General features: G+C 36.1%; 1 protein-coding gene and 1 pseudogene across 1 annotated transcript in view; one reads left to right on the top strand and one right to left on the bottom strand.

The window, feature by feature from the left end:
* The window catches only part of SLC25A31 (solute carrier family 25 member 31), a 30849-nt gene extending 9184 nt beyond the window's left edge, over positions 1-21665 (top strand). The window contains exons 2-6 of the mRNA XM_004017262.6: positions 2944-3071; positions 11119-11236; positions 14079-14233; positions 15682-15807; positions 20753-21665. Of these exons, the coding sequence (XP_004017311.1) occupies positions 2944-3071; positions 11119-11236; positions 14079-14233; positions 15682-15807; positions 20753-20953 (728 nt within the window). The 3' untranslated portion in view covers positions 20954-21665. The remainder of the gene's footprint in view (positions 1-2943; positions 3072-11118; positions 11237-14078; positions 14234-15681; positions 15808-20752) is intronic.
* LOC114108865 (small ribosomal subunit protein uS5-like) lies at positions 11614-12768 on the bottom strand (annotated as a pseudogene).
* Positions 21666-23839: the final 2174 nt, after the last annotated feature.

The raw sequence follows: 23839 nt of genomic DNA, 5'->3' as shown, positions 1-23839 counted from the left end.
CAATTTTGCTAAAAGGAATACATTCTGTCAATGATACCAAACCACTTCAGTCATAAATCTGGCACTCTGTCATGGTCTCCTGTTAAGTTGCAGATGTCTGTCATCAGAATTTTCTATTTATATTCAATACGTTAGCCAAAGTTAAAAGCTTTTTACTACTCATTTGTGACACTCTTTTGGAAATAGATATTAATTCAGTACTATAATCATAATTGGACTTCCCTGGTGGCTCAGACAGTAGAGAATCTACCTGCAGTGTGGGAGACCCAGATTTGATCCCTGAGTCCCGAAGATCCCTGGGAGAAGGGAATGGTTACCACTCCAGTATCCTTGCCTGGGGAATTCCATGGACAGAAGAACCTTGTAGGCTACAGTCCGTGGGATTACAAAGAGTCAGAGACAACAGAGAAATGAACACTTTCACACTTTTCATAATCATAATTATATAACAGCTCACAATCTGAAACCTGTAATATCTCAATACCATCTAAATCAACCATTTCCAAAATGACTATTAATAAATAAGAGCCATGTATAAAATGAGAATTGCAATACATTTTTGACACACAACACTTTTTAAGCTCAGTTTATTAGTTTGTTTTTTTAAAAAAACATGATGATTTTTAACTTAAATCCCATTTGACTGCATTGGCAATTCTCCAGCCAATATGTTCTTTTTTTTACTTTGCAGATTGACTCCATCCTCTGCCAGTAATCTGTTAGTGTGTTACTGTAACACAGGTGTAGATAATAAAATCTTATTCTTCAGTATTATTTACAGTCCTATTTTACTTTCAGTGTTTCTCTTCCACAAGTCTGCAGAAAATACAAATGCTTAACTATGTTGTTAAATGTTGTTAACTATGAAGAACTTAGAAATCACTAAAAATACCTCTGAAAATTAGATTCATCAATCTCCCTCAGGAATTCAGTGTGGCTCTAACTAGCAAGCAATATTCTTTTATAATTTGCTTACACTTCTCATGTTTTAAGATTTTTATTTTGCTTCCATTAAAGAAAACTTGTTGACTTTTCTTAGGTACAGAAAATATTTGCATGATTAAGGAAAGTATTGTAGTTTAGGGACTGAATTATTGAGCCAGATTGCTTGAGTTTAAATTCCAGGTGTACAATTTTCTGACCTAAGTGACACTGGGCAAGTTATTTAACTAACTTTTCTATGCCTAAGAGGTTGTTTTTAATGTACTTCTTCATAAATAAAATGGAGAGATTAATATTACCTACCTCATGGGTGATTATGAGGATTAAGTGAATAAAAAGCAGTTTCTAGAAATTAGTATTGTTTTGTTAATATTGCCTCAAAAATTTTTACAATAATCATTTTGCGTTTTTTAAAAAATAGACTTTTATTTATTTACTATACTTTAATAATTTCCAAACTTTTATAGGATTTGTTTCTCCAGAAACCCAAAGCTGCAGTAGAGCTTTGGAGACAGACAGAAAACTTGATTCTAAATCGTGATTATAGTTTTTAAGTTTATAAAAGTTTCAGTTTGTGCATGTGTGAAATGGGTACTATAAGATAACAGATATCATAACCTTAGTGTGATGATTAAATTAAATGTACAAGTACAGCCTTTGCCGGTGCCTGGTACACATTAAGTGCTCAGGAAGTTGTAGCTGTTATCATTACATGTTAAATGCCCTAGTAATTTATGCCTGCAACTGAATGCCAAGTAACTGAATCAGTTGTGAGGACTGAAAAGATTATTTCTTGGCCATTAATATACATCTTAATTGTCTCTATGCGACTGCTTTACATTCACCTTGGGATTCACTAATACTCAGTTTTACTTCCCACAAAGTATACTTATTTATTTAATAAATAAATATCTTTCTCTCGGTATATTTATCTGATCTAACTTTCAGTTTCTGAGCACTGGGCCCAGTCAACTGAGATTATCTTCATTCAAATTTTTATCTTTAGGAGACTGTTTATGGGTATTCTTTTCTCCAAGCTGGGGCTGCTGCTGCTGCTGCCAAGTCGCTTCAGTCGTGTCCGACTCTGTGCGACCCCATAGACAGCAGCCCGTTAGGCTCCTCTGTCCCTGGGATTCTCCAGGCAAGAGTACTGGAGTGGGTTGCCATTTCCTTCTCCAATGCATGAAAGTGAAAAGTGAAAGGGAAGTCACTCAGTCGTGCCGACTCTTAGCAATCCCATGAACTGCAGCCTACCAGGCTCCTGTGTCCATGGGATTTTCCAGGCAAGAGTACTGGAGTGGGGTGCCATTGCCTTCTCCGAAGCTGGGACTAGAGCTCTCATTAAGAGTAGCAGGGTTCAACCATCTGTAAAAACAACTATGGGTCCTAGAGGGGATCACCTGTTGTATTCTGGGGCAGCTAAGGATTATAAAGGCAGCTCTGAATTATCAGGTAACACTTGGTCATTCAGTCCATGGAGATTTGAATTGGGAAGAATTATTAATCTTGAAAGTTTCCTCCTGTCTCTTTGTCAGGGCTCTGGAAACTGCCTTGAATTGTGAATTCCTTTTATTTGGCTAGGTTATAAAATATAAAGATAAGATTCTTATCTCATTCTCAGGAGTATATATACAACACAGTTTTGTTCCAACAGACTTGTCACCATAGGAACTGTATTTTATGATTTGAAATGAGACTAAACTTCTCTTATGAGTACTAGTAAGCTCTGTTTTTCTATTAGTGAAGAGACCTATATTCACCTGGTAGTGCTTTCCATAGGTTTTTAGGTAGTCAAGGCTTCTTATTGGAAATTTAAAAAATTGAAATGGAGTGCTTGGAGTTAACACTGCCTTTTTTTCTTCAGTTGGAGTTTGAAATTTCTTTTTTTGTCTCATGAGAAAAGATGTAAGTTTTAGGTAGTTCAAACAGCAAAATTTGTTAAAACTATGCAAATTATTTAATAATAATACAAGTTTATATTTAGTACGTTTTCTTTTGTAGGTTTCCTCAGTTATTGGCGTGGCAATTTGGCAAATGTTATCCGGTATTTTCCAACACAAGCTCTAAACTTTGCTTTCAAAGACAAATACAAACAACTGTTCATGTCTGGAGTTAATAAAGAAAAACAGGTAATTATTTTTTATTACTTTTAACTGAATGAAAGATTCTTTAAATTATATAGTGCTTTACAGTTTTTAAAAGTTTTACATATGTGATTCAAATTATCCCATAATAACCCTTTCCCCCACACCCCTATCTGCCCCCCCTTCCCTTTTCTCACTGGTAACCACTAGTTTGTTTTATGTATCTATGAATCTGCTTCTCATTTGTTTTATTCACTACTTTGTTGTATTTTATAGATTCCACATAGAAGTGATATCATGAAGTATATATCTTTTTCTGACTTACTTCATTTAGCATAATACCCTCAGAGTCTGTCCATGTTGCTGCAAATGGCAAATTTTCATGCTCTTTTATAGCTCAGTAGTATTCCATTGTTTATATCACATCTTCTTTATCCATTCATCTATTGTTGGACACTTGAACTGATTATATACCTTTACAACCTTGGCAGTTACAAATAATGCTGCTATGAACATTGGAGTGCCTGTATCTTTTTGAGTTGTGTTTTTGTATTTTTTGGACATATCCTCAGGAGTGGAATTGCTAGATCATATGGTAGTTCTGTTTTTGGAAAAAGCAGATAATTATATTTTAATATCTCTAAAATTTTCTAAGAAGTAGTTGAATTTGTCTTACCTGAGGTAATTTTTCCCAATTAGAGCATGGTTGATTTACAGTATTGTGTTAATTTCTACTGTATAGCAAAGTGAGGCAGTTCAGTTCAGTTCAGTCACTCAGTCGTGTCCGACTCTTTGCGACCCCATGAATTGCAGTGTGCCAGTCCTCCCTGTCCATCACTAACTCCTGGAGTTCACTCAAACACGTCTGTCGAGTCGATGATGCCATTCAGCCATCTCATCCTCTGTCGTCCCCTTCTCCTGCCCCCAATCCCTCCCAGCATCAGTCTTTTCTAATGAGTCAGCTCTTCTCATGAGGTGGCCAAAGTATTGGAGTTGTATAGCAAAGTGAGGCAGTTAGACATGTATGTATACATTCTTTTTAATATACTTTTCCAGTATGGTTTATCATAGGATATTGAACATAGTTTCCTATGCTATACAGTAGAACCTTGTTTATCCATCATATATATAGTATTTTATTTCTGCTAACCCAGCGCCCCCCTCTTTCCCTCCCTTACCCCACCATACCCCTTGGCAACCACAAGTCTGTTCTCTATGTCTGTGAGTCTACTTCTGTTTTGTAGATAGGTCCATTTCTTTTATATTTTAGATTTCACATATAAGTGATATCGTATTTCTTTCTGATTTACTTCACTTACTGTGATAATCTCTGGTTACATCCATGTTGCTGCAAATGGTGTTATTTCATTCTTTTTTTATAGCTGTTATTTTCCATTGTATATGTACAACATCTTCTTTATCCATTGAAAGACCTGTGGAGTTCTATTTGGGGAGGAGGTGCTCAAAGTAGAAAAAATAATAGTTAGAACATTAATAACTGTTAGCATATTATAATATTATTAAGTCATAGAAATTACCTATGGAAATTTAGAAATTATTAACTTTTACAAGTTTCTATAAACCTCTTAACACAAATTTAATAACTAAGGGATCTTTAGTTGGAACTTGTTATAGTTGGAACTTCTTTTGACTACGGAATTGTATCAGAGAGTCCCCAAGACTGTCTTCATGTTCAGTGATTCACTAGGCCTCAGAGAACTCAGAAAAGCTATTATACTCCTGGTTTACAGCAAAAAGATGTAGATTAAAATCAACAAAGGGAAAAAGCACATAGGACAAAATCTAAGAGAAACTAGGTACAAGCTTCTAGGTGTCCTCTCCTAGTAGACTCAGCTGGACAGCACTTAGTTCTCCCAGCAGTAACGTGAGACAACACATATACTGCCAAATAAGGTTGCTCACTTGAGCTGTGGTGGTCAGGTCTTTGTGGGAGGGAAGTCAGTTTCATAGGCATGTGTAATAGACTCAGCTACTCAGTCTCCAGCTACGGCTGCCACCCACTCAAAAGGTCAAATTGATATAGTTTAGCCCAAAGCCCCAAGTATACAAAGGGGTGTTCACCATAAATCAGCGTTAGTATAAACTATCTGGTGTTGCCAAAGCTTCTGGCATATAAAGACAGTCTTACTAGATAGGATATTCCACAGGCTCAGAAAGTTACCTCAATGGAACCTTTGAGTCTGGTCAAGGAGGGAGATCTTTTCAGTATGTGCAGGGTTTGGGCAACACAAGCCTGCTGAGTTAGCCCTTTACTGAACGTTTTCCACCTATCTCCCCCAAAAGATAATTCCTGTAAAACTAAGCCAGATGGAGCAATTAACTCCAGAATTAACTAGAAAATTTATGTTACTAACATCTGTCCCTAACAGTGTAAATAACATGGTTCTAAAAGTTTGTTAACTCTGATCTCTGTTAAAACTGTGTAATAAATTTCAAATCAGTAGAGCTTGAGGTAAAAACATTTTTAGTATGCTTCTAAAGAATATGCTAGCACTTTCCTGGTGGTCCAGTGGTTAAGACTCCATGCTTCCAATGCAGGGGGCACAGGTTCAGTCCCTGGTTGGGAAACTAAGATCCCACATGCTGCAAGGTGTGGCCAAAAGATAAGAAAAGAACAATAAAAAAGAAAGAACATGCAGGCTTATTTAGAATGTAAAGATATTCAGTCACAAGTAATATGTAATGTTTAAATATATATTATTTCTTAAATTTGGCTACTAATGATCCTTCTGTTTCTGCCCTTAGACATCAAAATGTCCTTCTATTTCTGTTCCTGCTCTAAGAAAAGTGAAAAAAAAAAAACAAAAAAACACCTGAAAAGGAAAATACAGTATTTTGGGTTTCTTACCTGGTTTTCAAAGAAACATAGAAGATAGAAAAAACAAGTACAGTGTGAAGTGAACTGAAGTCGCTCAGTCGTGTCTGACTCTTTGCGACCCCATGTACTGTAGCCTACCAGGCTCCTCTGTCCATGGGGTTTTCCAGGCAATAGTACTGGAGTGGATTGCCATTTCCTTCTCCAGGGGATCTTCCCAACCCAGGGATCGAACCTGGGTCTTCCACATTGTAGACAAACGTTTTACCATCTGAGCCACCAGGGAAGTACAGTGTATGTGATTTAAAAGTAGTTGGTCTACCGCAATAAATATCTCTGCATGCTTCTCGGGATGGCTGCACTGGTAACAATACTAGCTGTTGGCAAGGATTCAGAGAAGCTGAATTTTACACTGCTGGTGGGAATGTAAAATGATCTTGCCGCTTTCAAGAGAGTATGACAGTTTCTTACAAACTAAACATATGCTTATCATACAGTCCAACTCTTGGGCATTTATCCCAGAGAAAAAGACCTCTGTTCACAAAAAAGCAAAGTATACAATGTTCGTAGAAGAGTGTTTCATAATAGACAAAAATTTGGGAATAACCCAGATGTCCCAGGTAAATGCTTAAACTGTGGTACATCACACCATAGAAGGTCACTCAGCAATAAAAAGAAACATGTTTTGATAAAACAAGTATTGTATGATCCTCTTGGGATCTAGTAAAGGCAAATTCATAGAGACAGAGAGTAGAATAGAGGTTGCCAGCTGTAAGAGGGACGGAGATTCTTTAATAGGTACAGAGTTTGTTTTGCATAATGAAAAGTTCTAGAAATAGTAATGATGTTTATACAGTGTTGTCCTTAATGCCACTGAATTATACACTTAAAATGCCTAAACAGTAAATTTTACTGTATAGTTTTAAAAAAATATAAGCAGCAACTTTGAATGCTAACTGAAAAGATACCAATCTCAAAAAATATTAGCTTTCTGGTTTCATTTATTTACCATTTACCAGGAGAGAGGGAGGTGGCTATAAAGAGGTCCATAAATGGAGGATCTTTATCATGGAACTGTCCACTATGATAATTGGTGGTCATATGAATCTGCACATATGATAAAACGGCATAGAACTAAATACACACACAGATGAGTGTGTAAAACTTGTGAAATCTGAATAAGGTAGATTTCCATCAATGTTAGTTTCCTCTACTACAGTTATGCTGGGCTTCCCAGGTAGCTCAGTGGACAAAGAATCCTCCCGCAATGCAGGAGTCACAGGAGACTCGGGTTTGATCCCTGGTTCGGGAAGAACCCCTGGAAGAGCATGGCTACCCACTCCAGTATTCTTGCCTGGAGAGTCCCATGGGCAGAGGATGGCAGGTTACATACAATCCATAGGGTCATAAAGAGTCCAGCACGACTGAAACCTCTGAGCATGCACACACGTAATTATGTTACTGCTGCTAAGTCGCTTCAGTCGTGCACGACTCTGTGACCCCGTGGACTGCAGCCTACCAGGATCCTCCGTCCATGGGATTTTCCAGGCAAGAGTGCTGGAGTGGGCTGCCATTGGAAAATTGCTTGAAAAGTTTAAAGACTTCATATGTACTAGGATGCATGTGAGTCTGCTATTATGTCAGAGTAAAAAGTTTTTAAAAAATAACCATGGTAGGGAGATGTGTGCCTACTATATACTCTTATCACTGAACTTTTACTTTGCCCTTTGAGGTAGTTATTTTTACCCCAAATGTACAGATAAGGAAAACAAGACAGAGCTTAAAGCATTTGCCCTAGTCATTTGTTCATGTCTTTCTAATTCTCAAATCCAGTTCTTTCTACCATACTCTTACTCCTCTTCCAGCTGAGGTGACTGAACTAGATGAGTGTTAGCTGAACCTGGGCATAACATATGTCTCTGCTGCTCCTAAGCAGCTACCAGCACAACCCTCATCGAAGACTAGAGCTTCCTCCTCTCTTCCATGCCCACGCAAACTGTTAGAAAGAACTTTGGTCCCAGGTATTTGTGCTTGGAGGCAGTTTATCATCTATTTGTCAACAGTTGAAAATGAATAGGATTATTTTCCTCTAAACTCTCTTATTCTCCTTTCCTGATTCCTTTCACTTCCTCTCCGTTTATAGTTTGGTGGTGGTGCTCAGTTGTGTCCGACTCTTTGCTACCCCGTAGACTGTAACCCACCAGGCTCCTCTGTCCATGGGATTTTCCAGGCAAGAATACTGGAGTGGGTTGCCATTGCCTACTTCAGGGGATCTTCCCGACCCAGGGATTGAACCCACATCTCTTTCATCTCCTATATTGGCAGGCAGATTCTTTACCACTGCACCACCTGGGAAGCCCCCTTTTACACTATAGTAATATCTGAAATCACAAACTTAAAAAACAACTTCTGGGTCTGTTCTATTTTCAAGCTTAATTGTGGCGGAACAGACTTTATCTGTTACAGAAACACTTGCAGAATTATCATTCAGCATAGAGTCTTCTTGTCTCCTTCCCTCCTTCCATGCTCCTTAACCTTCCCTGCCTTCCTTCCCCTAGTAGTTTGGCCATACTATTTATACATTTTGTGCCTGCCTTCATTGCTTTCTCATTGGCGTCACTTTCGCTATCAGACAGGTCCCTGTTTGAATAGTAAATTATGTAAATTATACATTCACCCAGAAAGTTATGGATCTGTTTTCTTTCTCTTATCTAGGAAGGAAATAGAATGTTAAATTGAACTTAAGATGCACTTTATAAATCTTTGTGCTGCATAGCCTATTTGATTTGGCCTGTTTGCTTGTAGGAAGCAGATAAATTACTTCAAGAAAAAGACATTTACTGCAGTGGAATTTGAACCACAGGCAGCTGTAGGGATCAAACTATATACTCCTTATCTTTGTCTCCCAGGTCATTTAGTCTATCCCTGTCTGTAATGATCTGGTTTTTTGTGTGTATCTATTTGCTCTGCATTTCCTCATTATTGCCCATCTTTTTTACTTTCCAACATTTTATTTCTTTTAAGTTCACTGTTAATACCATAGTGATTCCTTAACCTTTCAAGTGGTGGGGGGGTTCTTTACCTGAGATCCATGCAAACTTGAGGAATAACTTAAACTTTTACAAAAAAAACCTGTGTTTATATATGTGAAATTTTTATTGGAAAAGTATCTGTAGCTTTCAACAGTCTCAAAGTAAACTGAAACCTAAAAACATTATTTAATGTTTTTTCCTTTTCTGTCCCTACTACTAACTGGCCTAGAATTTCTAGATTCACATTTATAAGATTTAAACTGTGGCCTAGCTTCTCTTTTTCTGCCAGGTTACATATCATCTTCCAAACTATAGATTAGCTACCTTCTGGTCTCATTATCTCTATATGATTATGAAACATGGCTATCTGTACAGTAGAACTTCTGAGTTTCACGTCAAAAGGCACTGTGGGAGTCCAAGTACCCTTCATTAAACAAATATTTATTGAATGCATTACTCTTACTCTGGACAAGTCCCCATGACTTGCTTTGTGAAATAAACAAATGAATTAAAAATTCAGGCCTCAAAAAATGTAGACAACCTAAATGTCCATGCAACTGATATGGATAAATAAAATGTGATAAGTTAGTAAAATACTATTTGTCAATAAAAAGGAATGAAGTGCTAACACATGCTACACATGGTACAACATGGATAAACCTTACAAACATGTTATATGAAGGAAGCCAGTCACAAAAGGCTGCTTGTTTCATGATTAGGGAATGTCTGGAATAGGCAAATCTATGGAGACAGAAAGTTGCTTAATGGTTATGTTGGGTTCAGGGAGATGGGAAAGGTACGGAGTGACTGCTGATAGGTACAAGGTTTCTTTTGGAGTGATGAAAATGTTCTGAAACTGATAAAGGATGCAGAACTCTGGTATGCTAATAATTCATTGATTTGAATATATGGGTGAACTGAACAGTGGGTCAATACGTCTCAGTAAGTAAAAATAAAAATAATTCTGGCTGAAGAAATTTATAGTCTGTAGAAAGTAAAACAAGACAGGTATACAAATAATTATAAATTGAAAGTAGTGATTGTAAATACTGGTTTTAAAAAATGAGAATCTGGAACATGTTGATACATTTTACATATTGATCACATGATTTACCTTTAATTCTCTGAGAGAAGTATTTATAGGAAGAAGGTATGATTACATATAGTTCTGAATGAGCTGGAGATCAGAGAATTCATTAAAAAAATAGAATTTGAATTAGAGCATAAATCAATAACTTTTTGTTTATAAAAGATAGGAAAAAAATTTAAAAGATGGAAAGGGCATTTCAGGCCAAGAGAAAATTGAGAGTTCCAAAGCATGGGAGACTTAAATTATTGTTGGAAATAAGAGCCACAAGAGGGAAGGGATGTGTGTGTACTTGTAGCTGATGTGTGTTGTTGTGCAGCAGAGGCCAGCACAGCAATTATCCTCCAACTAAAACTAAATTTAAAAAAAAAAAGATGTCAGAGAAGCAAGAAACTGAGCTTGACTAGGTTGGTTACAGTGGTCTTATACCCTAGGTTTTCTGTAAGAACTCCAGTTCAAATATTCCTTTCTTTTTCTTGAGCACTAGATGTTGAAAAGCAGTTTACTGGACCTAAGCAGAGCACATTTCAGATGTTTATCAAAAAGAACCTCAACAGCCCTTGTGAAGTAGTAGATCGGTAAGGTCTTCCATGCTACTCAGCCACATTATAATTGATTTCTGCCAATTTACATTTGGCATTTGAACATAGTCTATATTTTTGACCTGTTTAAATTTATTTTTACTAAAACTACAGAGTGACATTGTGGCATTATGATATATTACTGTCCCTCTCCCCTGCCACCAAGAAAGGGAACAACTGAGGCCTCCACAGATACCTAACATTTTAGTTATAAAAGGATATATTATTAATAAAAAGCTTTATACAGTCTAAAGAGTGGAATATCTTATATGGCTTCTTGTGCTAATCTGGGCTGCTTTTGCTGGAAGATATTAAAATATCTTGGAATTTCAATATATCAGCATCTAGCCTGTATCTCCTAGACTGCCTGGTAAGAAACAAAGACTGCATGGACATGGAGGGAAGTATTTTGGATGATAATATATGCTTATTTATTTTAGGTGTTTATTTTGTAAAAGCATCTTGTAAATCTGGCTCTTTAACCTTATAAAAATAAAAGATTTTTTAAAATCAGAGTCTATGGTTTAATAACTACTTTTTAATTAATATGTTTCAGTTCTGGAGGTGGTTTTTGGCAAACCTGGCTTCTGGTGGAGCTGCTGGGGCAACATCCTTATGTGTAGTTTATCCACTAGATTTTGCCCGAACCCGATTAGGTGCTGATATTGGAAAAGGTACGGGATTATTAGAAATGCTAACTCTTCCTTCTTTGTGGTTTTGAACACTGTGTTATTTATTATAGTTATGCTTTTAACAGTAGTGTTGCATTCAGCCTAAAAATTTTATTCTCAACCAAATGGTAAAGTCCATAGAGCCTAAAGATTACTACTTTTTTTCTTTTCTTTTAAACTAGGGAAAGGAAGGCCAACACTATAGTAACATAAAAGTAAGCCACAAAGAGCACTTTAACTTCTGGTTTGTTTTTCATTTTGTTATTTAGAGAGCCATCCCCTAGATTCCTTCATGCACTTATTTACCTGTCTTGACTGTGGCCCCTTTCTAGGTTACATGTATAACTCTCACCCTAGATTCCCTTTTCCTCTGTCCTTACTTATTTATCGCATCCTCTGTGTTTCTTCATACCCTTGTTTTGGTAGATGTATTCTTTGATAGCTTTCTAAGGAGGGTGGATAGGAGATAAACTGAGATCTTGGCTATCTGAAAATGTCTGTTTCACAAATATTTGGCCATATGTAAAATTCTGGAATTAAAATCATTTTCTTTCACAATTTTGAAAGCATTACTCTGGAGTCTAGTTTCTAATACTGCTCTTAAGAAATCATTTTCTTACTGCTGATCCTTCTGTATATGACTTTTTTCTTGTTTTTCTGGCTTCATTCATTATATTTTTCTCATATAAAACTATATGATGGCTATGTGGAGGCTGGGTCCTCTGCATGGAAACTCTAGTATGAGTCTTTACGAGATGGTCAGAGAAGTCCTGATACAGAGACTTGGTGAACAATGTCTCTTTCCAGAGACCAGGAGTAAGATAACTGTAGGTCTTGGAAATGGCATCAGAAGTGGCCCTGGCAAAGTTGCCCAAGGTTCCGGGGCAGCCCCTGGCAGAGGTGCAGCAGTCGTCAGTTCCAGCCATCAGCAGCAGCTTCTTGGGCTCAGAGGCTAGGACAGCGCCAGTGCTCCTGAGGACAGGGATGAGGCGCACCAGCACAGAGCCACAGCAGAGGGCCTGTCACCTTGTAAGAGACAGTGTGAGGCTCGCTGTTCTTGTCTCCCCAGGAGCCTCACAGCGCAGATGATGGCGAGCTTGGCCAGAATGGTGGCCCCATGAATGGCAGTGGCTACCTCCTTAAGCACTTGACACTCAAATTGACATGTCTCTTGTAATCCCCAGTGGTGACAAAATGTCTTGACCCTGGTCCACTGGCCAGCACGGGTCTGCTTTTGCCTAGGCATAATCTTTAAAACCTTTGAGGGATACCGCAGGAAAAAGTCAATGATCTCAAAAGTTAATGATCTCAGATAGCCTGATGGGCAAAAAGAAGAAATAGATCTCCTTCAGGGACTTGATTTTCATGTCCTTGACCAGGTGGCCCAGCTTGGTGATGTCCTTGGCTTTGCCTCTGCAAGCTCTGCAACCTCAGCCCTGGACGCCAGCGCCACTGCCGAAGCCTCCACAGAAACCACCATAGCCTCCCATTCCAGGGCCTCCAGGCCCCTCCACAGCACATTTATCATCCACCATTTGGTGTTCTTTTCTTTTTAATTACCTTATATCCCTGATGATTTGACATTCACAATGATGTATCTGTGTGTGAGTCTTTTTCAGTAATTGTGAAGGTAACTCAGTTGGCTCCATGTGACTCCAGCACAAATTGGAGCCTTACCACAGTAGTACTTAATTCCTTTAATTTTAAATTTCTGTGATTATTGGAGACATGTGGTTCTCTTTTCAACAGTATCTCCCTCTGCAAGAAATTAGGTTTCAACTTTCTCTGCTCACTCTTGGTGAGTTATCACTCCTCCACCTCCCTTCCATCTTGCCAAAATTTGTGAACTTTATTCTTGTCATGTACTCTTTTTTGCTTTAAACCTGTTTTTCCCTTATTATTTTTTTAATAGAATTTCTCAAGGAAGCAGAGATTCATTCAGGAAGTATTATTGGGTGCCTCCAGTAAAGTAGGTCCTGCTTGAGATACACCATATTAATCATGGAGCTCATGGTTCATGTACCTTACAGTCTAGTGGAGGTTGTAGTAATTAAAAAAGGAAAAAATGACTAAAATCTACTGTCACTTGGCGATAAATGCCAGGAAAAAAAATTTAGAAGAAGAGGATGACGTCAATTTTAGATAAATGATCAGAGAAAAGGCCTCAGAAGGGATGACAGTTTGGACAAAGATGAGGAGTTTGATCTATCATGTTTAGCTGGCAGTCCAGATTTTCTTGTTAAGAAAGTGAAAATAACATGTATTCTGGTTTAATTTCAATTCTGTAGTTTTGTTTTCTCTCAAAATTGGAAGAACCTTATTTTGAAACATTGTATTCTGTATATAATTGTAAAATATTATCAAAGATTTCTAGGTCAAGGTAAAATAAAAACAAAAACCATCAAACACTAGAAAAATATGACACCTCATCTAAAATATTAATAGTCCTTAAAGTTACTAGTTTTTAGCCTTTCCTTTTTATCTGTCTTTTTGCTCTTCAACTGAAGCAAGTTGTAGACATTTTTAATGCCTAAGTATTTTCTGAATGCTAACTAGTAGCTTTATTGAATGGTAATTTTATTGAAATGTTTTAAGCCAATCAGATTGCTTGAATTAGATTGCTTATATAAGAAATTAATATTTGCAGTTAAAGTATCTTGGTACTACTTGACATCTTAATTATTTTTAAATGAATGGGAAGGTTTCTATTTGTGCCTTGTTAGAAAGATTTCTAAGTGTTAGTACAAGGTAATTTAAATCTGTAAAATGTTTAATTAATTTACTTTGAATAAAGTGTTTATCTGATTATGATGTTGCTAATAAATTTTAAATGGCTGTATTTTAGGTCCTGAAGAGCGACAGTTCAAGGGTTTGGGTGACTGTATTATGAAAATAGCAAAATCAGATGGAATTGTTGGTTTATACCAAGGGTTTGGTGTCTCAGTTCAAGGCATCATTGTGTACCGAGCTTCTTATTTTGGAGCTTATGACACAGTTAAGGTAATTTGGTACTTTAGTATATGTTAAATAAATTGTTTCTTTTTGTTGTTCTAATTAGTAATATGTTCAGCAAGTATGTTTACTTTAATTATAGAAATCAAAATAAATATTGACATAAGAGACATTATAGCATTCTGTTTAATCATGACTTTGCCATAACGTAATTAAATTACAACTCTATTATGAACCTGAATTTGGATATAAAGCATAGACATATAGTGTTTGTGCTGCTTGCATTGGAAGACTCAAATAGAAAACATGCTAATTAGATTTATATCATAATTGAATATTTGGTATATAGGCAGGCATCTTCTAACAGTTGTTTTCTAATTTTACATTCATTTTGTTATCACTTTTTTTACATGCGTATTATCAGTTTACTGTCATCATTGGAAAAAGGCAAGGCATAATAGTTAAATATGATAAATATGCTACTATAGCTCAGTGATCTGTTGGGTACTATTAAATTTTGTATTGTTCTCCAGGTTCTGCAATTTGCCTTTTCATTTCAGATGTTAGTAGTGCTTCCGTAAGGTAGGAAACAGAGAGATCGTAATAATGGCTGCTATTTTTTTATCTATTACTTAGTTTCAAGAACCTTGTTAAGGACTTTATATCCAAACACTGTGAGAGCTTTTAATATATCCCATTTTAAAAATAAATAACCTAGAAATGGCCAAGTAATTTATGTGGCAAGCACAGATCCCACGTTCTTAATCACTGTATCATAATGCTTCTAAAAAGAAGCAAGGAAATTAATATCAGTATTATTTACTATTAAGGTTAAAACTTGAGGGAAATTTTATGATGGTGTCATATATTATCTCTGCTCTCCCTGTTCAGTACAAATATAGTTGAATGTCATTTTTATTGTACTCTGGACATAGTGCTTTTAGTTTGTAGTATATTTTTTAGACAGATAGATTAATGGAAATTACAGGATATTATATACGTTTATTTAATCACAGAAAAATTTATGTTTACTCTCCCTCTGCTTTTCTCTAAGCTGTAGTAGTTGTAAAATTTAGAAATGTTTCTTCACTAGCTTAGAGCTTTAAAGCTTATCAGATATCATCTGTCAATAGTAACAGGCATTCTTTCATCCTTTCCAGCTCTATGAGGAAGAACAATGGAAGAACTTTTTTGGTTACTGGTTGCCATCTCCTCTTGTTTTCAGTGCTATTAATAACAAATCTCCTATAATTGCAGATATACTATTCTTTTCCAAATAAACTTTAAAAATATAGCCATGTGTGGGGTTCTCCTTTCTTATTGATCTCTTGCTATTATTTTAAGCTTTCCGTACTAAATCCAACTATTTTTTATTGCATTTTAAATATAATTGAGCCCTCTTTCATATATATATATATGTATGAATTTTCCTTTGACTTAATAATTTAAGGTATTTTGGAAATTTAGATGGTTACTTGATAATTTTTCTTTTCTAGGGCTTATTACCAAAACCAAAGGAGACACCTTTTCTTGTCTCCTTTTTCATTGCTCAAGTTGTGACTACGTGCTCTGGAATACTCTCTTATCCCTTTGACACAGTTAGAAGACGTATGATGATGCAGGTATTTTATATTATTTGTAAGCTTAATTGAGTTTTCCAATATCTCTGATATTTGGGTGTAATTTAGAGACATTTTTACTAAAAGACATAGGCCCTTCGTTTTATTACTAAAATAAATCCATGGTATGTTTGGTTTTATTTCCTGTCATAAGCAGTCAGTCATCATCCAGCAAAGTTTCCTCCATGTCTGCTATCTGAACAGCAATGTATTTCTCTCCTGTAGTGTATATTACTGTTTGGAGAGTGGAGGGGCATGGCAGGGATTAGATGAGAATGTGTCTGTCGTAACTGAATATTAGATTAAGTAGAATAAGCCCAGTCACAGGCCACTGACATATGTAATCATTTGTTGTAGTATATTTTAGTAAAAGTAAATAATTTTAACTCCAAGGAGGAGAATATATTTATAATGATGTATATTCTAAATGTAAATCCCCAGACCAAAATTTTTGATACTATTGATCTCCGTTGTTGATACTTATTATATTCATTGATTTAGCAAATAATTGAGTGACTATTCACCAAGCTTTAGTGACACAAATGGGCTTCCCTGGTAGCTCAATCAGTAAAGAATCTGCCTGCAGTGCAGGAGACCCAGGTTTGATCCCTGGGTCAGGAACATCCCCTGGAGAAGAAAATGGCAAACCAATCCAGTATCCTTGCCTGGAAAATCCCTGGTGGGCTGCAGTCCATGGAGTCGCAAAGAGTTGGGCACAAGAGTGACTAACACTTTGAGTGACACAAAATAAGGCAGAACCTGCACCCAAACTCAGCATACTACTGAAAGCATACTATTAATGGTTTAAATAGAAATGTGCCTAAGTTCCAGGAATGCAGTAGGGAAGGGGTACTCCAGTGCTTAAAAGTGATCAGAGATGGCCTCTTAAAGAGCTGAATCTCAGAAAATAGGCTTTTTCTCAAGATAATGAGAGAACATTCTCAGCAGAGGGGAAAAAAACACCTAAAGGTATGGCTTAAAAAGTATTTCAGTATAACCCATATATGATAGGTTTCATGAGGGCAAGTGAAAATAATGCGGCCAGCAAAGCTAAGTTTATTATGTGGCAGAACTGTCCTCAGTATTTTACACTTTAACTCATTTATTCTCAAACTAATACTGGAAGGTGTAGTTACTATCATTGTCCTCATTATCCTCTACAGAATGGTCTTGAAAGAACCCATTGGGCCACATGAAAGGACTATCAGTCAGTTTAGTCGCTCAGTCATGTCCGACTTTTTGCAACCCCATGGACTGCAGCACGCCAGGCCTCCTTGTCCATCATCAACTCCTGGAGTTTACTCAAACTCATGTCCATTGAGTTGTTGATGCCATCCAACCATCTCATCTTCTGTCGTCCCCTTCTCCCACCTTCAGTCTTTCCCGGCATCAGGGTCTTTTCCATTGAGTCAGTTTTTCGCATCAGGTGGCCAAAGTATTGGAGTTTCAGCTTCAGCATCAGTCCTTCCAATAAATATTAAGGACTGATTTCCTTTAAGATGGACTAGTTGGATCTCCTTGAAAGGGTAAAGCATACCTAACCTATTTAACCTGTTGCTTCCTATGGACTATCCTTAAAGTTGTTCTTTTATATCTGTTTTCCTCTTAATTTATGTCTAGCTCTGGTTTAATTGAAAAACTTGAAAATAGATCATTAATTTGTAAATAGACTGAGTTAGATAGATGGTTCGGTATCAATGTTAAATTGTCTGATTTTGATAACTACTTTGGGCATGTAGGGCAATATACTTATTCTTAGAAAATTCACACTGAAATGTTTAAGGGACAACTATAGCTGCAACTTACTGTCAAAATAATTCATAAAAATTTGTGGGTGTGGATTTTTATATATACATGTGCATTGTTATATATATAAAACATAGTACCACTGCCATAACAAAGTGCCAAAGACTGGGTGGCTTAAATAACAGATTTATTTTCTAACAGTCTAGCAGGGTTGGGGTCTTCTGAAGGCCTCTCTCCTTGGCTTGTAGATGGCTTTCTCCCTGTGTCTTCTGATGGTACTTTTTGTTTCTCTTCTTATAAAGATGATCATTTTGGGTAAGGGACCACTCTAATGAGTTCATTTAACCTTAATTATCTTTATAAAGACTTTATCCAAATATAGTCACAGTCTGAGGTTCTGGGGTTAGGTCTTTAATATATGAATTCTGTGAGGACATAATTTGTGACGGTCTTCTTTAAATTTTGCATTTGATTTTATATCCCACAACTTTGTTAAGCCTTGTTACAAATACTTATCAGTATGTATACCTTTTGAAGTTTTTTTTTTTTACACAGTGATATAATCTGCAAATATACCACATTTTTTCCCCTTTTCTTATCAATTCTTATGCATTTTATTCCTTTTCTTGCCTTTCTGTACTCGTTGAGACCTCTGATTCAGTGTTATATTAAAGAAGTAATAACTGGCAACCTTGTTTTGTTCCTTGTCTTACAGAAAGTGCCTTCAGTGTTACAAAGTTTGATAATTAGCTGTGAATTTTTCAGTTATCCTTTATTATGTTATGATTGATACTTTCTGTTTCGGATTACAATAATTTTTAATCATGAATGGTGGTCATTTTTTTTTCTATATTGGGATGATCATATTATTTTCTCTTCGTGTATTAATATATGTATTACATTAATCTATTTTCCATAGCTAAACCAACTTTATATGCCTGGGATCAATCCAGCTTGGTCATGGTGTATTATATTTTTGTACCCTTTGCTAGGTTTGATTTGCTGGATTTTCAGGATTTTTGTATCTGTTGTTTCTCTAACATAAGCTTGACATTTTTTTTTCCTTCTTGTATTATCCTAGTCCTCCTTTAGTATCAGGCCTATTAAATTGTTACAAAATATGTTGGGGAGTCTTCCCACTTTTTCTCTTTTTTGGAATAGTTTCTGTGAGATTGGAACTAAATGTTCATTGAATATTTAGTAGAACTCACATATAAAGTCATCTGGATATGTGGTTTTCTAATTTATGAGATTTTCAACAACTGATTGAATTTATGTAACAAATTTAGTAGTATTCCAGTGTTTTTTCCTATTCTGTTGGTAAATTATACCTTTAAGGAATTTATTTATTCTGAGTTTTCAAAATAATTGTCATAAAAGTGTTCATAGTATCATGTTGCTCTCTCTTAATCTCTGGGTCATCTGCAGTAATGTTACCTTTGCCACTTCTGATAATTTAAGAGCCTTTTCTTGTTTTTCCTGAAACAGTGTTTCTACACATTGGTCAAAGTATTTCAAATAAGTTTTTGTTTTTTATTTTTTCTGTTGCATTATTTCCTTTTTTTCTGGTGGTTCAAGTTACCAGTCAGGCTACATCTTACAAATTTATATGAGGCATTTTATGGTTATAAGTAAGTTTTACAAATTTTCTAAGATATGTTTTTCTTAACACCCAAATGCAATATATTTCTAGTTTCGTTTTTTGCCAGGGTCCAGCCCTGGTGGATCCAGGGTAATTCGAAACGTGAACGGCATAGGCGAGGAGAAACTTATTTATTTATTAATATATAAATATAAGATTAGATTAGGAAGAAATAGTATAGTAGGAAATTTAGGTGGAGAAAAAGATGCTGAATAACTTGGTTTACGGGGAAAACCAATAAAACCTCGAGACAAGAGGTTTGCACCATCTACGTTAGGCCACCGGTGCCCACTTGAATATCGAAGGGTGCCCCGCCTTAGGCTCCCTTTCGCATGGATCTTAGCAGCCAGGGCAAGTAAGTAGACGTGGTGAGCCTCCCCGCTCCAGATGGGAATTCAGCCGAAAAGGGGGAGAAAAGAACGACCTGGGGAAGCCCAGCATCGGTGCAAAACTCCAAAAACTTTATTTTCAAAATCAGCTTATATACCCCAAGTTGTACATAAAGAAATAATGGAATATGCAAAGTTATGCAGGGGCAGCAGTCCTGACCCTCATTGAGACCAGGCTTTCTTTTTGCATACCCTCCCGTATACAAAAAAGTCTCAGGTGGTTTACATTATCTTCTGGCCAAGAAGCCTGTTAACATTTTTATGGCTCTCTTCCTGGATAATTAATTGTCTATCAGCCAGAAAACTCCTTTTCCCTAGAGGTGTTTTTTCTTTACTCTGCATCACCCTCAAAGTACTAAATAAAGTTACATTCCTGTAGAACAAAGGTGCAGTGGGTTATAACAAAGAAAGTACTTAACTCAGAGATCTAATGTTGCTAATACCAGGTCTACTACCTGTTTTTCTATATACCAACTACCTCTACAAATAAAAGATATGAAAATTTGGCAGCAAATATTGGCTCAACAAATGAAACCTTTAATCAGTCCTATTCTAATGATTTTGACTCCTCGGAAGCCCCTACATTCCTGGGATGTTTTAAGCTTCCTGTGCCTCCGCAGTCTGGAGGCCTCAAACAATCACATGCGCAGCTGTATGAGTTCTGCAGGGAGGCTAGAAAGCCATCAGAGGGGTTTTTGGATTGAAACACCCTTTCAAATGCAGAAGACTAAAGCTCTGAGTTGACTTTTTCCAGTGTGTCAGAAGAGTGAAAAAGCAGAGTACGAAGGCCGGCAGACTTTGGTTTTTGGGGGTACATGCTCAGGAAATACCAGGGGGAAGCCCTGAGATTTGACTCGCCTTGCCCATCAGATCTCTGCCACATGACCTTGTCACGGGTGGGATTCCTCACGCTGGCTCCCTGCAGTTTTTGTTTTTGTTTTGCTGTTGATTTCTCACTTAATTACAGTGTGGTGAAATGATAAAATCATGTTATGTGATGCCATCTTTTAAAATCTATTAAGCCTAATATTTGGCCATCCAGTATTCAATGTATGACTGTTAACATACTTAGTCAACACAGTATTAATTTTAATCTATCCTTGGTGCTATATAAAATCTGTCTTATGATAAAAGATACTAAGATAATGGCAAACTGTTTGTCTTTATATAGAGTGGTGAGGCTGAACGGCAATATAAAGGAACTTTAGACTGTTTTATGAAGATATACCAACAGGAAGGAATTGGTGCATTTTTTCGTGGTGCCTTCTCCAACATCCTTCGTGGTACAGGGGGTGCCTTGGTCTTGGTATTGTATGATAAAATTAAAGACTTCCTTAATATTGACATTGGAGGTAGTTCAGCAGGCGATTAAATTGAGACATGGATATAGTTAACTTGTTAAACATACAAATTACATAGCTGCCATTTGTGTACATTTTGATAGTGTTATTACTGTCAGTATTTTCTTAAAGTGCTAATTCTACAATAAAGCAAAGGCTTTTTTCAAGAATTTAAATACCAACAAAGCAGATAAATGCGATTTCTTTACTATTTAGATTCAAACTCACTTTGATGAGGCATTTTACTTATTAGTTTAAAATCTTTTTCTTACTTTTGTGATAAGGTAAAATGTACAATGCTAAAATCTAGGAAATGAAAGTATCTTCTTTTAAAATTATATTATTTTAACTGTCTCCCTATCTTTTGAAATCATACGATATGACAAATATTTCTTAAAAGCTTATCCGGAGATGTCATCATGATATCTGTGAGCATAAGTAAGCTTTCTTCTACAACATCTTTACTAAAGCAGCTCAGGTTATTACTGCGTACAGTGTTTATGGTATCATATAGCTTTTAATATGCACAGATTGTATATCTGATTATAAAAAAATGATAATGACTTTAATGACATTGTAAACCTGTAGTTGGAAAGTGAAAGATGTAAAGATGACATATTTGCTAGCTTTTATCTTTAAGATAAAATCTTGCTAAATGTGAATATATCTTAGAACAAAAACTATCCCCTTGAAAATTAGTTTGTATACTTTGTATTGATAAAAATAAAAATGTTTAAAACTGGCTATGCCTGAGCCTTATTTTCCTTGTTGCTAACATTATTAATAAGCAGAGAGTAACCAAATTTTTATCAGAATTGGGAACTGGCTTAATGTCAGAAAGCAGAGTTTTCAGGGTTTTGTACAGGAGTCTGTCTGGTTTTTCAGAAATGTTGCGGAAGATAGTACATTTGAAATACCCAAGATTTTAAAGTTTTAGTGGGTAAAGGAATGTTAAGCTAGTGGGGATAAACTTTAGAAAGATTTTATGAGGCAATGAGTGGGTAAAACCAAGACTGAGTGAACTTCCTGGGGCACGGGGTAAAGTATATCTCAAGGAAAATAATCCAAAGTATACTTTGTAGTCTGTTGGGTGCTATCACTTGAGGAAAAAAGTTAACTCTTTTGAAAACTCTTAACATGATTTCTTGCAGAGGTCAACATAACACAAAAAGTTAAATAACAAGATACATGTTTTTGTTTCCTTCTATACTATCAATAATTCTGTTTACTACAAAAAAGGAAGATTTAAGATGGACCAAAGCAGTTAAAATAATAAAATATTAGTAACAGTGTACCATACAAACGTAAACTAAGAAAAGATAAAAGTTTTCAGCTTGAAAAAAAAAAAAAGAAAGAAAAAAAAAAAGTTTTCAGCTTGTTCAGGGACATGCTTAGAAGCAAAAAGTCTTTAAAATTCTGAATGGCATCCATAGAGAGCAAACAGGAATTTAATTACTAACTCACTAGACCAAAAGTGTATTCTTTGAAGGCTGGAACATGTATATAGTTAGGACAAAAGAAAATGAAATGTCACCTAGGAGACTGAAACAACATGCTGCGCCTGCCAACCACATGGCTCTACAATAAAGCTGAAAGGTTGGAAGGGGAGAAACTAAGATAGGCACCAGACCATAGTACATAAGGAGGTTGGCCAGCTACCTCAAAGCAATGAGTAGGAAAAAGGAAAGTCATCTGTGAGAAATCAAAACCCCCAGGCTTGAGTCACAACAAAAAGTTCAGAATTTAGACATAAACACTATCTGTGATACAGGAACTCCAACTTGAATAATTAAAACTGTTCTGGACCAGTGAGACTTCCTCAGGGCTCTGACAGAAACAAATAAAACCTCTCTGGAACACTTCTGTGACCCAGGGCACACAAAATATCCCACAGAAAAAACAACCTTATTGCAGGTGAATTTATAGTGAAAACAAATCATATGAGGAAACAAGCACTGTGTGGAAGAGTTGGTAGGTATTATACAATCAGAATTAGCACCCCTAGAACTAAAAATGTGATAAAATACTCTAAAAGGCTCTAGACTTAGAATGTTTAAAATGACTAATAAATTTTTAAAGGAAGCAAAATAATACAAATAGTGTAGTTAAAAGAAGAATAGGCAAGTCTGAAAGAACATCTAGAAATGGTAGAGTGTTTGAAATTAAAGACGTGATGAAAAGAGCTAAGAGTCATAGAAGTTAAAGAGTCCCTACACATTCTGATAGATCCAGAAGACACTGGAAAGGGGTGAGAGGCAGTACTCAAAGGACAATGACTGAGACTTCTCTAGAACCTTAAAAAGTTCATCCATCCTCAGGTTAATAAAAAAATTCTGAATAGATTTTGTCTAATAAAATCCATGTTAGATGCATCCTAATGAAACTACAAAATAAAATGAAATAATGAGATAAAACTGGTAACTTGGAAAGGATCAGTATTTAGACTCATCAATAATAATGGATGCTAAAAGGGACAGTTACTGTCAATCAAAAATTCTATTGGCAACCAAGTTATTATTCAAAAGGTAAATCAGAGACACCACAACATTGTAAAGCAATTATCCTCCAATAAAAGAAAATTTTTTTAAGTTAAAAGATTTTTAGACAAAAATGTTCACCATTCAGAGACCTTTACTGAAACAATTACTGAAAGAAAACTGAACCTAGATGGAAAGAGGGATGCGAAAGGAGTGAATTAAACAAATCGGTAAACATATTGGTAAACTTAGACAAACACTGGCTGTAAAAGACTTTTTGGTGGGAGAAGTAATATAACTTGGTAAATTTGGGGATAGTTTTCTTGGGAGCCTACGTACATTTTGGTTTTTTCCTCCTCAAAATGTTTCAGGGGCAGACCCCAGTGTATACAAAACTAGGTCTATTAACATAGGTAGGTATGTCTGCTTAATTCTGGAATG

Source organism: Ovis aries, chromosome 17, assembly GCF_016772045.2.
Source record: "Ovis aries strain OAR_USU_Benz2616 breed Rambouillet chromosome 17, ARS-UI_Ramb_v3.0, whole genome shotgun sequence".
In the NCBI taxonomy this organism is placed as follows: Eukaryota; Metazoa; Chordata; class Mammalia; order Artiodactyla; family Bovidae; genus Ovis; species Ovis aries.
The sequence above is the reverse complement of the archived record's forward strand: the minus strand, read 5'-3'. Positions and strand labels throughout refer to the sequence as shown.